The sequence below is a fragment of the Poecilia reticulata genome, chromosome 23, assembly GCF_904066995.2.
Source record: "Poecilia reticulata chromosome 23, P_reticulata-male-v2, whole genome shotgun sequence".
Lineage (NCBI taxonomy): Eukaryota > Metazoa > Chordata > Actinopteri > Cyprinodontiformes > Poeciliidae > Poecilia > Poecilia reticulata.
Genome location: NC_088852.1, coordinates 14,837,757 through 14,855,271, shown reverse-complemented (window position 1 = coordinate 14,855,271; position 17,515 = coordinate 14,837,757). Strand labels below are relative to the sequence as shown.

Sequence of the window (17,515 nt, the reverse complement as noted above, 5' to 3'; positions counted from 1 at the left end):
ATTATTTTCACCAGAAGGTGATGGTTACTAAGTTCTAGGATATTCGTCAAGAGTCGGTGTCCTGCAACTTTTGGATGTGTCTCTGCTTCAGCACACCTGGCTCCAACATTAGCTCATTAGCTAATGTAGCGCTAGATTGCATGATAGTGAAGGCCTTTCATTATTTAATTCACGTGTGGAGGACAAGGGACACATCTAAAAGTTGTAGGTTGTGCTTTTGCTGTGGGCAAAACACGTATGGAGACCTTGGTCCTCGAAGTGGATGTCACAGGTTTGAGTCCCGGCCTGATGACCGTTGCCACGTCTTCCCCTACTTTCATTACCTATTCCAATCTAACCACTCAGAGTGCCTGAGCCAAAAACAAGAAAAGGTGCAGGACTCTGGCCCTTGACCACTGGTCTAAGGTAAACTCTTACCCAGTAGGATGCCCTTCGGCATTCAGAATTACATTCTTTTTTTCTTGACATGGATTCAACAAAGTGTTTGAAATATTCCTTTGAGATTGTGATTTTTATTGCCATACAGTTGCTATCTTATCAGTATTCCAAGAAAATTCCTCACTCCATTGTACCACCACCAGCAGCTTTCAATGTTCAGAACCAAACTGATTGTCACATCTGAATGTAGCAGCACTGGTAGTTAAAGGGGATTCAGGTTTAGGTCAATAAACACTTCAAAGTGCTATTGTATGGTAGATTTTATCTGTACAAGCGCCATCCACAGAAAAATCACAAATATAATGTTGTAACATGTTGTTGGGATAATAGAGATGTGCTCTAAAATTGTGTTGCTTGGCAATATCATTTGCATACTCCACTGGTACATTTGGAGGTCATTGTGGGACGACATCCATCTGGGTCTCCCATCAGACCAAAATACTACTCATAACAGAAGAGATTGGGGTAAAAGTAATGAACTACGTATGCAGCAATGCACGTCAAGATGACGCCGATGGGCCGCACGATCAGGATATCCAGAAAAGTGTTGGTAGGTGCAGCGCTGCTTTTAGGTGTAGCAGTGTCCCAGCCTGGAGCCCAGTTGTAACCTAGGAGACCAAAGCATCTGTTTTTAGATTTACAGTAGAGTGCAACTGGTCACTGTTACTTTGATAGGATTCTGGATTTTCTGCCAAGTCACATACGTTTTCTGGACTCTCGTTGTAGATTACCTGCAGCAAAACACAAATGCTTTAGCAAAGTCTTCCCGGTTCGGAAATGTGGTTCTGGTAAATTTAGTCCAATATTTGCATTGTTATAACCATGACTTTTCAACATAGAAATGTCATACTTACGACACAATTTGTTGTCACATTCGCCTTGGCATCCAGAACATGGATTTCCAGTAGTTGCATAAGGATGAATTCCATCGATATCTCCACTGCAAAAGGAAGCATCTGGTTTAAAAACTTTTGGAGTCAAACCTTCCCTCTATCTGTCCTTAGTGTATTTACAGATTTTAAGACATTGCTTGGTTGTTTGTACTGAAAGAGTAAATGTGGTTGCTGCTGATTCAGCAAACCACTTCTGGTTTATAACATGTTGTAATGTGTTGTATCAAATGTAAAGTCTATAGGGAAAGAGATCAAGTTACCCTGGGGCGTAGTTGCATACGAAAATGGCACCCTGAAGACCGTCAAAGTTTTTGATACCTTGTGGACAATGCACAACAGCGCAGCCAATCTTGTAGCTTTGTGCCCACACAACCTGAGAAAGGAAGGATACTACATATTTACATATATAGTATAAAACACATAACCTTATTTTTTTTCTGTCTGATGTAAATACCAACAACACTTTTCCTGTCTCAGGTTAGATTGGAATGAAATAATCCAAGATATCCGGAGCTCCAGAAGGGTGCATTTTTAAATGTTTTGCCTTTCTTCAAAGTCAAATGTTTACCATCTGTCCATCTCCCAATAGTTTGCAGGGATTTTGGTTTGCACCTGGAATGTGTGCTCATACACCTCAGACACACAGTGGCAGCAACATTCAAAGTCCTTCGAACCCACAAGTTTACACTTGAGGTGGTCTTTGCAGACTGCAAGTTTCAACCTTTGCCCTTCAGATTTAGCAAAGCTCAGGAGACTTTCAAGTCATCACATCATAAAGTGTTTCAAGGCATATTAATCCTAATATATGTAAACTTTATGTATGTACAATTGTCACTGTTCTCCTGTTTAGCTAATAGAAATTATTTCTATAATCCCAACTGACCTAAAACAGGAAATGTTCAGTGTTAATGTCAGACACTAATTAAATAAGGGTATGTGATTTTCATACAGAGCAGTTTTATCTGTAGAGGAGCGTCTCTGTGCACATACCTGTCTGTAGTAGCTGCAGACAGATGTGCATCTGTCTCCCTTGTAGCTGTAATGGTTTTCTTCATCCACCCACTTTTGAATGGCACTCTTTACACTGAACTTATCCAGTGGGCCCGTCCAGATGTTCTCTCCCACGGAGGCAAACGTGGGGTGCATTTTATGAGCCTCCCTTAGGTGGACATTGTGTCGGTCATTACAATGGTTCGCCCACGCTCTGGCGGTTATGGCCAACGCCTCATCCCACGACTTTATGACATCATGCACACGTGCAAACAAAATGAAACAAAACATTATTATTTTTTTACTTCAGTTACTTTTAAGTGTCACACAGGAGGTTATAAAAATGACCATGAACAGAACTAATTCTAAGTTATGCTTAGAAACCAACTGGTGGTTTCATTGATTTAGGCAATGTGTATTCACTCACAGCTGCTTCTGTGTTGATACTTTTCACCCACTTGTTGGATCTTCACAAACTACAGTGTTTTCTCACTTTTTCCATTTAATTACAAACAAATTTCAGTTTTAATCAATGACATCCTGCAAAGCCACCAGTCTGTTCTCCTTTCTTGGCAGTGAAACAGTGTGATGTGCAGGACTCACCATGTACAGCATGTTGTTTGCAGGTGGTCTGACATCTGAGCGGGCTTTGTTGTGCTCCTCCACACACTCGGCGATGAATTTCTCATCCGTGATTTCTGGTAACGTCACGGCAGAAACCCCCAAATCCAGGACAAGAACGACCCACAGCAACATCTCCAGTTCTCTACAAAACACCGTCTGTAAACTGAAAGGAGTTTAACGAACACAGGAAATGATTCGCTCTTCAGAAACAGGATATAGAGTAGATTATTTTAAATCTTACTGGGCAACTTCTAGATGTATCTTGTGCGTCCAACTCATCTGTCAGCTTTCAAAAAAAGCTATGTGATAAAATGTTACAGGGATTGCCAAAAGACCAAATTTTTCACTTGGGAGTTTGGAAACTCAATAACCTGCATGAAAAATTTCAGTGTAGTTTCTCCCTGCCCCCTCGTTCTCCTGCACTTACCTGCTGTGTTTGACACAGTCGACTATGGCATCTTACTCAACAGGCTTCACTTCTACACTTAATGCACTGACACTGCCCTCTGTTGGTTCCAGTTTTACCTAACGGGACAGAATTCATCTCCATGGGTCACTTCACAGCAAATCGACAGTCACATGTGGTGGTCCTCAGGGATCAGTCCTTAGTCCTATCCTCTTTATCCTTTACTTTCTTCCCCTTGGCCAGGTTGTCAGCCATCATAATTTCTCCTTTCACTGCTTACGCCGATAACACACAGCTTCATGTAAGTACCAACCCTGCCTTCTTCACCACCAGCATTCTCAAAACTCACCACTTGTCTAGAGGAGATAGAGATATGGATGGAGCACAACTTTCTCTAACTCAACAGCTCCAAAACTGAAGCTGTTGAGCTATGCCTTTGTTAGATTGGGTCACTGCTCGTCAGACCCTATCACCATCCATAACCAGCATCTTCTTCTCTGGGTCCGGTATTCCTCTTTAATCAGCAGTCACAAATCTTGGTGTAAAGAAGGACCCCCATCTCTCTTTGGGATCTCATATCAACCACCTCTGCAAGACCTCCTCCTATCATCTATGAAACATTTCCAAAATTTGTCCCATTCTCTCCGTCTCAGACAACAAAAACTGGTCTATGCCTTTGTTAGAATTCCTAGTTAGAGCCTGCAAAGGCTCCAGTACATCCACGACTCTGCAGTTGGGATCCTGGTAAGAGTGCACTTTCATGACTACATTACTTCCATCCTCCTCTCTCTCCACTGGCTTCATGTTTCCCCCACTATTTTATACAAGATTTTAATCCTCACACGCCAGTGCATTTATGCAAATGCCCCAACCTATCCCACACAACTGCTTAATCCACAAAACACAATTCGCTCAACTTTCTCCACATACCCAAAATCAAACTCGGGACTATGGGGATTTAGGGCGTTCTGTGCTGACGCTTTCTGCTTAAGTCTTAAGAGTTTAAGAAGACGACTTAAGACATTTCTTTTTATCAACATTTTTGGTTCTTAGATGTCTATTTTTAACCTCTTTTATTCATTTATGTACTTTTGTTAACTCTAATTGCTTGTTTTATTTTTCAATCTTTGTAGCTCTTTGAGGTCTCAACATACAAAGGACATTATAAATAAAATCCAACGCATTATTATTTTATTTTTATTACCTGAATGGTTTTGTGCATGTGTGCAACAGGTTAAGCACTTTTCATTGAAGTTTGGATATGGTAACTTTTTTCTATCTAAATTAAATTTAACAAGGGAAATATATTTCATTACTTTAATGAAATGATGACATTTACATATGCTAATATTGCATCGCCTTAATGTCATGACCCATGGGTGTTGTTCATTACTGTTGTTTTGGGTCTTACCATAGACATTGATATATCCCCGTGGTGGGCCTTTTATTTTTTGCTTTGTTGATACTTTTGTTTTCTGTTTATTAATCATTCCCCCTCCCCCACTTTTTCTGCCCTGCATTGTCTCCCAGCTGATTCGTATTCGTCTGATTAAGCTTACCTTGTTTCTACGTCAGTAATCACGGGCGCGTGCAGCTTTATAACAGTATGTACCTTGAGATTTTTCTCAGAGTGGAACCTCCCCTACCACCCCCAAAAGAAAAAAGATAGGTATTGTGCTTTTTATTTTCACTACATTTTAACCTTGACGTATTTCTAAGAGGGGTCAATGCGACCCCAACTGAGTTTTTTTTTTATCCTGCATGTGTACGCTTTTATGAGCTTTCTATTTTTTTAAATTATTATTATTACTTTTTTTTTTTCTTTAGTAGTTTCTGGAACTGAGCCGCTGACGGGCATCGTCTGCCGGCCCGCTCTTCCTCTGGGTCACGCTGCACTGGGAGAGTTAAGCAGTTAAATCTAGTCCTAACGTTTGTCACAGAGTATAAATGAAGTCGCTTCACATCCTCCGCGGGAAGTCTCAAATAAACCACAGGAACCTGGGAATCGGCGTCCTCCTCATCACACAAGTAGGCGTTGCTTTCCTGTCTTTATAATTTGTTAATAAAAAGACAAAAGCTATGCGGGCATATACGTTTGTGTGTGTGTCGCCTTGTGTGGATCAGATCGTTAGTTTCTGTGCCATGCCCATCGCGTTCATGTGTGGGTTAGGAGGTTTGTGCGGTTTATGCGTGTTTGGGTTTTGGCTGTCTTCGTGTGGATCCGGTGCAGTGATAGTTTTGAGCGTAACCGCCGATAATGGCCATCCTGCACGCGCCCCTGTGTCAACCTCCTCAGTATCTGAGCGGTTGCTTTTGTCCGTCGATGGTTTCTTCTGTTGCTCTCACCCTGTTCTGATAATGGCTTAATTGGAAATTTATATTTTATTTTCAACTCCCCCACCGTCTAATTTCAGTTTGGACCCATGAGAGTTAAACGTGATAAATAATTGGCTTTAATGGCAATAAACCCGCTTAGTTAAAAAATAATTTTACCGGCTAATATATCGTTTAATCTAAAATAACTTCTAGTTTTAGAATACAACAACAAAAGCACAGTTTAAATCGCACAATATTTCAAACATACTTATTTACGTCAATAAACGTACCTTGTGCCGCTATAAAGGGGGCAGCTAATAAAATACCTTTTTATAAGCTCCGTTACAACTTTCTGCCGTTAAACTGAATTTACGCTAACCGTTAAACAGGAAGTTGTCATTTCAAAACAAAAGCATCCCTACTCAAACAGGAAGTTAAACATATTATAATCTAAAGGCGAGATTGTTTTTTACATTATCAACCTTATATGAAAATGTATATATTAAGATGTGTAACAAAAAAGATATATGAATGATTTCTTTGTCAGATTCGCACAGGCTACAATAATGGCTTCCACTGTTCATTCTTAAGTTTAAAGTTAATTTGAGCAAATGACAGGGAAATCTTTGAATGGTATGATTAGGACGTCCTTTAGTTAAGTTTGTCAAATGTATATTTTAGGCTAATTACGCATTCACTCTGTTATTTGCCTTTGTAGCAATTTTCTCTGCGTGATGTTCTTCAATGTTTTTTATAGTCCTCCATCAAAAGATGATGCTCATTTGGTGGGAGATCTGATGCACACAATTTTTCTGTTGTTGCTTCAGTGAATTTGTGGTTAATGTCATAGTCTCTTGAAGAAATCTGTGGATGCACATTTACTCAAATGTGCATCCAATTTGCACTATGTGTGTTGCCACAATTTGCACATAGTGCAATTTTAAAATTCTGAGTGTGGTGTAAAATATCTGCTTGTTGCTAGTAATTTTGACAGAAGTCAACCTACAATTCCAGATCTGTGAATGAATCAGCACTATAGGTTTCCCCCAGAAAACTCGCAAAGCCCGGTGGCTGGGTAGCTGAGGCAGTCCACCGTGTTTTTGTATTAAAAGATGTTAAATAGAAAGGAAATGTAAAAATGTTGCCAATTATGTTACAGGAAGACATTGAAAAAATACGATTTAAAATGAATATCAATTATTTGCACTTTTGTTTAATCCTAATAAAGTCAGCCTACCCAGCACTTCAGGGCCCCATGAATGCTAACATTTTAACACAGACTACAGATGTATAAATGTAACATTTGTTTATTGAAATTATCATTGCTGCTAAGTTTGATTTAATGGTTTCAGCATAAATGAATTAAAATGTTTTAAATTGCTTAACATTTAAATGTAAACTTTTAAGGAGCTGGCAAGTTTACTTTGTAAAAGTTCAAAGAGCAATCTTCATAGTTTGTTTTGTTACCACAGCTACAATCTGATGCTCTGACTTTAATCTTTGAGATTGAGCTCTGTTTGTTCAGAAATACAAATTAGTAAACTGCAATTATAACCAATTGTTTTTAGGTTGGCCAATTAAACTATTCGCCCTCTCCCAGATTAAAACTAACACAGAACCTATTGTGCTGATGTTTTTAGCAGGAAGAGGGGCCCCCCAAGTCAAATTCTGCTCCAGGCCTCATACAGCCTTGGACCGGCCCTGCATGATGAGTTAAATCTGCTGCACTGCGCAGAGATGCGCAACAAACGGGATATTTAATTTAATGTTGCTAATGTGACGTAAGTACTTCTTATATTTTGTATTTGTTGAGTTTAATAGGTGCCACAGAAAGTGTTTTGGTTGCTTGAGTTTATGGTTTTTCAGATCTCTGTGTGGCTGCACGCACTAACTTTGGCTGACTAATTGGACAAAGCATTTGATATTGTTTAATGCTTCATGTGACCGGGAAAATAATAATAGAAACAATAATGAAACATAAAACCAGCGTGATGTGTGACTACGAGACTTGCGCGAAAGCTCCTCACCAGCCTCACCACATGATGAGGTTAGTGCTGGTTCGTTAACCACAAACGCTCTGGCCAACCGAGACCACGTACATAAACTTTACAGGGAAGATGGAGCAACATGCTGGGCAGCGAGATGGGATGTAAATGCCACACATAATTATTTGATCACAAAGATAAATCATCCTCACTACTTGCTCAACGTGCACCTCTGACTACGTTATTCCTTTGGTTCACATAAAGCTGCACAGCCAGAGCTAACACGATGGGGTTTAGGCTCTTATCTTGATGTGGAGTTCGCCAAAGAAACATAATTCCTCACAGGGGGTTTATGTAAATATCCATACAGGTCAGCCTGTGTCCAGTTTGAGTGAAACTGGATTGCTTAAGTAAACTTCAGGGGCAACACGCAGAGGCACCAATTGTTTAATTGGTCCGCTCTCCTGCGTTCAAATGCATCAATCATAAACCTATCTTTTAGGAACAAATCTGCTTTGCCAGTGAAATGCTCAGAGCAACATAGATGCTTGCAATCTGGCTCTTTTATTATTATTTTTATTATCATTTTCCTAAAAACACAAACAAGCTATGCTTAGTCTGGCTTGGGGGGCTAGTAAAGCATGGTGGGCCACCAGGCTTATGATACACTGGAGGAAACCCTTTAGCACTTTGAATTTTTCTCTTTACTTTCTAAGATCCCTTTGCTTTTCTCTTCCTGCTGAGAATAAAACACCCCATCTGTCTGAATGACCTCCATTCTCAAAAAATGCCACTTGTTTATAAATAAAACAAGTGGCACAAATAAAATCTCTGCTTTTATATATATATATATGCTTTTATTTATTTATATATACACTGCTCAAAAAAATAAAGGGAACACTTTAACATTTAAGTGAACACTGAAGTGTTCCCTTTATTATTTTTGAGCAGTATATATATATATACTCAGCAAGTCAGATAATATTCTGGTGAAGACTCAAACAAGAGTTGTTGCATCTTTAAATACTCTATTAACTTCTCCCAAAACCAGGTTATCAACATGGCCTTTTGTAAGTTTCTCTTATCTCTGTAAGGTGTCTTCTTTCCCTGTCTATTTCAACAGTTTTCATCAGTTTTTGCTTGTCACTGAGGATGCTGAGTCACTCAGTAATGTAAAATTAAAGTTTTTTTTCTAATGATGTGAATACTGTTAAATAGTTCTGTCATCAATGTTACACTACACATTATGCTATTATTTTCACCAGAAGGTGATGGTTACTAAGTTCTAGGATATTCGTCAAGAGTCGGTGTCCTGCAACTTTTGGATGTGTCTCTGCTTCAGCACACCTGGCTCCAACATTAGCTCATTAGCTAATGTAGCGCTAGATTGCATGATAGTGAAGGCCTTTCATTATTTAATTCAAGTGTCGAGGACAAGGGACACATCTAAAAGTTGTAGGTTGTGCTTTTGCTGTGGGCAAAACACGTATGGAGACCTTAGTCCTCGAAGCGGACGTCACTGGTTTGAGTCCCGGCCTGATGACCTAACCCTATCCCCACTCTCAAAGAGTGCCTGAGCCAAAAATAAACCTTTAAACATAAGAAAAGTTGCAAGACTTTAGCCCTTGACCACTGGTCTAAGGTAAACTCTTACCCAGTAGGATGCCCTTCGGCATTCAGAATTACATTCTTTTTTTCTTGACATGGATTCAACAAAGTGTTTGAAATATTCCTTTGAGATTGTGATTTTTATTGCCATACAGTTGCTATCTTATCAGTATTCCAAGAAAATTCCTCACTCCATTGTACCACCACCAGCAGCTTTCAATGTTCAGAACCAAACTGATTGTCACATCTGAATGTAGCAGCACTGGTAGTTAAAGGGGATTCAGATTTAGGTCAAACACTTCAAAGTGCTATTGTATGGTAGATTTTGTCTGTACAAGTGTCATCCACAGAAAAATCACAAATATAATGTTGTGGTAACATGTTGTAGTTGAGATAATAGAGATGTGCTCTAAAATTGTGTTGCTTGGCAATATCATTTGCATACTCCACTAGTACATTTGGAGGTCATTGTGGGACGACATCCATCTGGGTCTCCCATCAGACCAAAATACTACTCATAACAGAAGAGATTGGGGTAAAAGTAATGAACTACGTATGCAGCAATGCACGTCAAGATGACGCCGATGGGCCGCACGATCAGGATATCCAGAAAAGTGTTGGTAGGTGCAGCGCTGCTTCTAGGTGTAGCAGTGTCCCAGTCCGGAGCCCAGTTGTAACCTAGGAGACCAAAGCATCTGTTTTTAGATTTACAGAAGAGTGCAACTGGTCACTTTTACTTTGATAGGATTCTGGATTTTCTGCCCAGTCACATACTTTTTCTGGACTCTCGTTGTAGATTACCTGCAGCAAAACACAAATGCTTTAGCAAAGTCTTCCCGGTTCGGAAATTAGTCCAATATTTGCATTGTTATGGCCATGACTTTTAAACATAGAAATGTCATACTTACGACACAATTTGTTGTCACATTCTTCTTTGCATCCAGAGCATGGATTTCCAGTGGTTGCGTAAGGCTGCTGTCCGATGATATTTCCACTGCAAAAGGAAGTGTCTGGTTCAAAAACCTTTGGAGTCAAACCTGTCCTTAGTGTATTTACAGGTTTTAAGATATTGCTTAGATATTTATGCTATGTGGTTGCTGCTGATTCATTTGATGGTTAACCATTTCCTGCTTCATCAAACCACTTCAGGTTTATACCACATGTTGTAATGTATCAATGTAAAGTCTATAAGGAAAGAGATCAAGTTACCCTGGGGCGTAGTTGCATACAAAAATGGCACTCGGAGAATGATGAAAGTTTTTGACACCGTGTGGACAGTGCACAACAGCGCAGCCAACCTTGTAGCTTCGTGCCCACACAACCTGAGAAAGGACAAAGGATAGCACATACTTGCATATAGTATAAAACACAACCTTTTTTTTTTTTTTTTCCCCCCCCAACATTAAAACTTTTCCTGTCTTTGGTTAGCTTGGATTGCCAAAATCCAAGCTAACCTAAATTCCAGAAGGATGTTTTTTTTATTTTATTTTTTTACCTTTTGTCAAAGTAAAATGTTTACCGTACATTTATCTGTCTGTCTATGTATATATGTATCTTCCTTCATATTTAGCAAAGCTCAGGAGACTTTCAAGTCATCACATCATAACGTGTTTCAAGGCATATTAATCCTAATATATGTAAACTTTATGTATGTACAATTGTCATTGTTCTCCTGTTTAGCTAATAGAAATTATTTCTATAATCCCAACTGACCTAAAACAGGAAATGTTCAGTGTTAATGTCAGACACTAATTAAATAAGGGTATGTGATTTTCATACAGAGCAGTTTTATCTGTAGAGCAGCGTCTCTGTGCACATACCTGTGTGTAGTGGCCACAAACAGCTGTGCATTTGTTTTCCACGTAGCTGTAATTCTGGTCTTCATCCACCCAGTTTTGAATGGCACTCTTTACGCTGAACGTATTCGGTGGGTAGCCCGTCCAGATGTTCTCTCCCACAGAGGTAAATGTGGGGTGCATGCGGCCGACCTCCCTGAGGTGGACATTGTGCTTAAAATCACAATGTTTCGCCCACGCTCTGGCAGTAATGGCCAATGCCTCATCCCATGACTTTATGACATCATGCACATGCGCAAACAAAATGAGAATTTTTTTTTTTTACTTCAGTTACTTTTAAGTGTCACACAGGAAGTTATAAAAATGAGTGACCAAACTGGTGGTTTCATTGATTTAGGCGATGTGTATTCACTCACAGCTGCCTCTGTGTTGATACTTTTCACCCACTTGTTGGATCTTCACAAACTACAGTGTTTTCTCACTTTTTCCATTTAATTACAAACAAATTTCAGTTTTAATCAATGACATCATGCAAAGCCACCAGTCTGTTCTCCTTTCTTGGCAGTGAGAAAGGAGTGTGATGTGCAGGACTCACCATGTACAGCATGTTGTTTGCAGGTGGTATGACAGCTGAGCGGGCTTTGTTGTGCTCCTCCACACACTCGGCGATGAATTTCTCATCCGTGATTTCTGGTAACGTCACGGCAGAAACCCCCAAATCCAGGACAAGAACGACCCACAGCAACATCTCCAGTTCTCTGCAAAACGCCGTCTGTAAGCTGAAAGGAGTTTAACGAACACAGGAAATGATTCGCTCTTCAGAAACAGGATGTAGTGTGGTTATTAGAAATCTTAGTGGGCAATTTCTACATGTATCTTGTGCTTCAGCTGGCAGGTTTCAAAAGTAGCTATGTGATAAAATGTTACAGGGATTGCCAAACTTTCTACTTGGGAGTTTGCAAAAATGAAAACGGGAATAGATGTTCCTCTTTTTCTATATCCGCTTAATAGCTGAAATATTTCAAACAGTAAAGTGAAGCAATGTATGAAACGTCTAGCACCGTTTTCAAATATACTACATTATATCGAAGTTGCCATCTGTGTTGTGCATCACACTTTTACATTAATAAGCATAAAAAAGCTTAGTTTGTGTGTGTTGCATTGTGCGTGTTAGTTGGGCCTTGTGTGGAACAGATCTGCGGTTTCTGTTCCTCGCGTTCATGTGGTATTGGAGTGGGTTAGGAGGTTTGTACGGTTTATGCATGTTGGGGTTGTGGCTGTCTTCATGTGGATCAGGTGCAGTGATAGTTTTGAGCGTAAGCGGTGATGATGGTCATCCTGCACGCGCCCCTGTGTCAACCTCCTCAGTATTTGAGCGGTTGCTTTTGTCTGTCGATGGTTTCTTCTGTCGCTCTCACCCTGTTCTGATCATGACTCAATTGGAAGTTTATATTTTATTTTCATCCTATTTAACTACCCCACTGTCTAATTTCCGTTGGGAGCCATGAAAGTTGAACCTGATGAATAATTAGGTTTAATGGCGATAAACCCGCTTAGTTAAAAAAAAATGTATACAGCCAATATTATATCGTTTAACCTAAAATAACTCCTCGTTTTGGAATGCAAAAGCACAGTTTAAATCAGATATTTCAAACATACACTTTTTACGTCAATAAACATACTTTGTGCTGCTATAAAGGGAGCAGCTAATAAAATACCTTTATAAAAGCTCCATTACTCCTGTATTTTGTTTGCCGTTAAGCTGCATATACGCCAAATGTTAAACAGGAAGTTATCATTTCAAAACAAAAGCATCCTACCTCAAACAGGAAGTTAAACATATTATAAACTAAGGGTGATACAGGCCAATACCGGTTTTTTGGTTGTTTTTACATTGTTGTTTGCCTTGTATATAAATGTATAAATACTGATAAGGTGTGTAAGAAAAAAAAAATGAATGAAATCTGTCAGATTCACACAGGCCAAAATAATGGCTTCCACTGTTCATTTTTAAGTTTAAAGTTGTTCAAATGACAGGAAAATCATTGAATGGTATTGATTGTAATTAAGACATCCTTTAGTTAAGAGTAGTGGCTGTCAAACAAATATTTTAAGCTGATTATGCATTCAATCTTTTATTTTCCATTACAGCAATTTTCTCTGATATTTTTCATAATCCTCCATCAAACGATGATGCTCATTTGGTGTCGGGAATGTTTGACACAATTTTTCTGTTGTCGCTTCAGTGAATTTGTGGTTCATACCATGGTCTCTTGAAGAAATCTGTGGATGCACATTTACCCAAATTACTTATGCCTGGCTTGACGTTTGGCCTTTGTGAAACGGCTTAATTCAGGTTGAACTGATCGCATTGTATCAAACTGAAATTTTTCTCTTATCCTGGATTTCTGAGTCCTGCCTTCAGCTTCATGAGAAGGTATATTGAACAACCATAAATAATTGGTAGTATTCATACAGCAAAACGGAAACAATATTTAATTTTCAGTGACCGTACTTAATCCACAACTTTCTATAATTTATTCAGGTTCACAAATTCAGACAACCTGAGTTGCAGTTCCCATTTAATTACAAGCCTGCTAATTTAAGTGAGTTCCTTCAACATTTAATTAAAGGGAAAACTCAACTTTTAGTTCACATGCCTGCTTATGTGCATAAAATGGGGAACTGAAACTTGCTGAAGACATTTGGGTGACCACTGTGTTGCCCTCATGAGCTTCATGAGGAGATGGTATTTCTGTGGCTAAGATGTTCTAACGTTGTGGTAATATGGGGATAATATAACACCAGGTTCCATGTTTAATTCCTCCACTTGTTTCCATCTTCTTAATTCAGTCGGATTGAATGTCCTTGTAATTCGGTCAGGTGAGTGAGACATGTTAGTCTGTTGTTGTTCTTGAATTGGTCAAGCTGACCCCGTCAGCAATTTCTTAGTTGTGATGCCTGTTTTTTTTAGCTTCTCTTCCTCCAAAACTTTTAGCTAAGCTTTCAAAATAATTTCATTTTCTTTGTACTCTTTCAGAACTTTAACAGCCTTTTACTCCAGTAAGAGAACGGCTTGTAAGAGATTGTGAACTTGCTTAAGTTTTAGTTTGTTTTTTTTTTTATACATAAAAGCTACATTGTTTTCACAAAGTATCAAAGTCAAGCACCACGTTGTTCTGTTGACCTAATGCATGTGTGGCAGCATGTCATCCAGCTTTTTGAGTATAACTGTTCAACAGTAAAGAGCTTGATTCCTCAAGAGGCTTGAAAATACTGTTAGGATTTTTTTTTTTTTTTTTGCCACTCTGAAACGGCGAGTCTGTTTGTCAGTTGGTGTCAACAAAAAGGGAGAGAGCTTTAACTCTGTTCTCCGTATCAATATCAGTCAACCTAAACAGAAGAAAGCTGCCTCATACTTTAAATACCCTGATGCAATGGGATAATTTTCTACTCATGTTACCATTTTTCTGAATCAGATCTTCTTTAGACCATGGCAGTCCGAGCAGACTGGACTGCAGTCCGAGCAGTTTGCAAACTGGAGGATCCCGTCACTTCCAGAGTGACCACTAACATCAGTATTTTAAAGTCTATTCTCTGAGCTACAGGAAGCCAGTGAGACTTTAAAAACTCTATGCGGTTTCAGTAAATCAGCGTTTATATAACTACCACCATTAGCACGTGAAAACAATTGAGAGCGTTAGCATTTATAGCTGTAAACTGGGCTATTTTTAGCCGTCATCACTGCTTTTCACTACGAGAGCCTGGTGCATTTTGAGCCACATGTAGTGTTCCTATTTTGCCAGTAGGTGGAGTTCTACGCTTTGTAAAAACGGGCACAAGAGCAGAGTACTACAAGACGCAACACCTTCTGCCTCTGTAGCCTGACTTCTTTCATTAATAAAGTGAATTAAAGGAGAACTGCGGCATCTTCAGTTATCAAATTTTATTTTATTTGTATAGCACTTTTCAGCAAGGCATTTCAAAGTGCTTTACATTATAAAAACACAAAATTACAAAGTCATAGAACAGGGGTGTCCAAAGTCGGTCCTCGAGGGCCGGCATCCTACATGTTTTAGTTCTCTACCTAGTGGTTCTAACAACAACCTCAGCAAGTCAGTGTTCTGCTTAGACCTTCTAATGAGCCATCATTTGATGCAGGTGTGTAAAACCAGGGAGAGAACTAAAACATGCAGGATGCCGGCCCTCCAGGACCCACCTTGGACACCCCTGTCATGGAACATACAGTCAACATTACATTTTGCACATGTTTAGGAAAAATCTTTTTCATTTTGGGAGAGAGCGATACACTGAATCAGAGAAATGTGCATTTGTCAGTAAAGCTGCAAATCAGTAAATAACCGGCTTCCTGAGCTAACACGGAGAACATTAGCTTCCTGAGCTAACACGGAGCACATTAGCTTCCTGAGCTAACACGGAGCACATTAGCTTCCTGAGCTAACACGGAGCACATTAGCTTCCTGAGCTAACACGGTGCACATTAGCTTCCTGAGCTAACACGGAGCACATTAGCTTCCTGAGCTAACACGGAGCACATTATTTGTGGATACAGCATGACTAAACACAACATACAAGTGAAAGACGAGCAATATCACCAACGTAACCCAGAGTTGCTAATACGACCTTAGCTAGTCAGTTGTCTCATAGTAAAAGAAATGTACCGCTTACCTCTTTGTGCAACCTCAAATGCCGAACAGTTGGAAGTTGTATTTTTATCTGAGATCTTGGTCTTGCAATTGTTGCATGTTTCACTCCGTTTTTAGTTGGATATTTCATAATTGATGTACCCAAAAGAAATTACTCACAGGGGCATATCTTTGAGCGTTTTTTCGATTCACTTTTTCCCGTTGTTGTTTTTAAATCCTGTTAATTTGATTGGTTGTGCTGCAGCTAAACCACTATACATACGGAGTGTGGAAAAACAGAGGGACGGTCTGCGCATGCTAATACGAAATGAGTAAAATGAGCAGGGTTTTAAATTTTTGACTTGAGTGAAATATCAAGTCTTTTCAAGTAAACGGCTTCAAGTCAAATCCCAAGTCGATGGTGTCAGTCAAGTCCAAGTCTTTGAGCATTTTTTCAAGTCAAGTCTCAAGCGTTGATTTTGATGACTCGAGTCCCCACCTCTGATCCTACCAGTCACAACCTTCACTTTTAATCAGGGCAATGGAATCAATGATATCTACATTTTTAGAATGAAAGCTACATACCAACTCATCTCCAGTTGTTTTTTTTTTTTTTTATTTGTTTAGGAACAGCCTGTTCCTGATATGCAGTGGGTCCCATCCTAATTGGGCGTCCTTCAGCCGGTTGTTGTGTGGCCGTGTTGGTGCTCCCGTTGATGAAATGAATTAAGTTTGCAGAGAATTGCTTTATCCCATGTTTATTGAGATGGCGTCTGTCATGTCTGAAAAGGTGGAGACGTTCAGAGAAGATCCCGTGGTTATCGATGAAGGTCACTGTGCTGGCAGCACATGCTTTTATCAGCCATTTGTTTATAGAAGGCAGTCGAGAGTGTTTCAGGTCACCCCATCCGACTGCTGGGACACGGGCACTCAGAAAAATCTTCTGTTTAGTTTTCCAATAGTGTTCAGAAGAAAGGTAAAGTCTTTTTACAAGAAAAAAGACTTATGGCACAACATATGTATGTTGCTGTTGGGTCTAAAACCTTACATTTGTTCACCAATCTGCAATAAAGAGACACAGACAAATATGAGCTGTATGCTTGCAAGGAGGGTGCTCGGAAACTGTTTCAGTCACAATCTCCAACTACACTCTAAAACAGTTCCGCTCTCACAAGCTTTTTATTTAGTTCAGGAAGGCCCTAGTTACATGCTATCTCAACTGCTAAAGGGAGGGGAGAAACCAGTTGAGATAATTTGATCAGTTCTTACAGGCAAGCAAACATAAAAGGTGCAGTGCACCAGCTTGCAGAAACGAAACTCCTCTTACAAGCGCCTGGAAAGAAAAAGTGTAATAGGTTATAGTGACCCACAACTTGAGCTGAACTTTTCCCCTCAACCAATGTCTCATAGCTGAACTTTTAAACTTTAAACAGACATTTGACAAAAGATAATATTTACATTTAAGAATAATTATTCTAACAGTTGCACTCTTGAAACAGACAGGACTCCATCTTGTTATTGTTATTATTATTATTGTTCTATATTATTCTAAATGTCATATATATTTTGGTCAATTAGTTCAATTGATTGTTGGACACCTTTGGGAATAATGCTTGATTTTTGAAGCTGTATAATCTGATGGTTGTGCTCAGTGAGCTGAATCTCTTGGCAGTGGAAAGCTGATAATATGGAGAAATTTAAAGGTGCTAAACTCATGGAATACATTAATAAAGAAATGAAACATAACTCCATTCTCCATTAATTTTTAACTATTAATATAATTATATTCCTCTACAATAGACTAGAATATTTG

General features: G+C 39.3%; 2 protein-coding genes across 8 annotated transcripts; both read right to left on the bottom strand.

The window, feature by feature from the left end:
* Positions 1 to 492: 492 nt before the first annotated feature.
* On the bottom strand, positions 493 to 6,084 carry glipr1a (GLI pathogenesis-related 1a). 6 transcript variants are annotated; one of them, XM_081604234.1, is made up of 8 exons: positions 5,958 to 6,060; positions 3,373 to 3,470; positions 2,925 to 3,108; positions 2,322 to 2,567; positions 1,592 to 1,704; positions 1,293 to 1,378; positions 1,143 to 1,169; positions 493 to 1,046 (listed from the first exon to the last, which is right to left on the bottom strand). In XM_081604234.1, exons 3-8 carry the CDS (start codon positions 3,075 to 3,077, stop codon positions 880 to 882), a joined length of 792 nt encoding a protein of 263 aa, XP_081460360.1. In that variant the 5' UTR covers positions 3,078 to 3,108; positions 3,373 to 3,470; positions 5,958 to 6,060; the 3' UTR covers positions 493 to 879. The 6 variants fall into 6 exon arrangements, with proteins under 6 accessions (XP_081460360.1, XP_081460364.1, XP_081460359.1 ...); XM_081604238.1 differs by having other exon boundaries at positions 2,925 to 3,087; XM_081604233.1 differs by lacking the exon at positions 3,373 to 3,470 and having other exon boundaries at positions 5,958 to 6,084.
* A 3,297-nt stretch (positions 6,085 to 9,381) lies between these two features.
* LOC145550225 (GLIPR1-like protein 1) lies at positions 9,382 to 17,188 on the bottom strand. 2 transcript variants are annotated; one of them, XM_081604232.1, is made up of 7 exons: positions 15,746 to 17,188; positions 11,652 to 11,835; positions 11,081 to 11,329; positions 10,470 to 10,582; positions 10,169 to 10,254; positions 10,035 to 10,061; positions 9,382 to 9,938 (listed from the first exon to the last, which is right to left on the bottom strand). In XM_081604232.1, exons 2-7 carry the CDS (start codon positions 11,802 to 11,804, stop codon positions 9,772 to 9,774), a joined length of 795 nt encoding a protein of 264 aa, XP_081460358.1. In that variant the 5' UTR covers positions 11,805 to 11,835; positions 15,746 to 17,188; the 3' UTR covers positions 9,382 to 9,771. The 2 variants fall into 2 exon arrangements, with proteins under 2 accessions (XP_081460358.1, XP_081460357.1); XM_081604231.1 differs by lacking the exon at positions 15,746 to 17,188 and having other exon boundaries at positions 11,652 to 12,885.
* Positions 17,189 to 17,515: the final 327 nt, after the last annotated feature.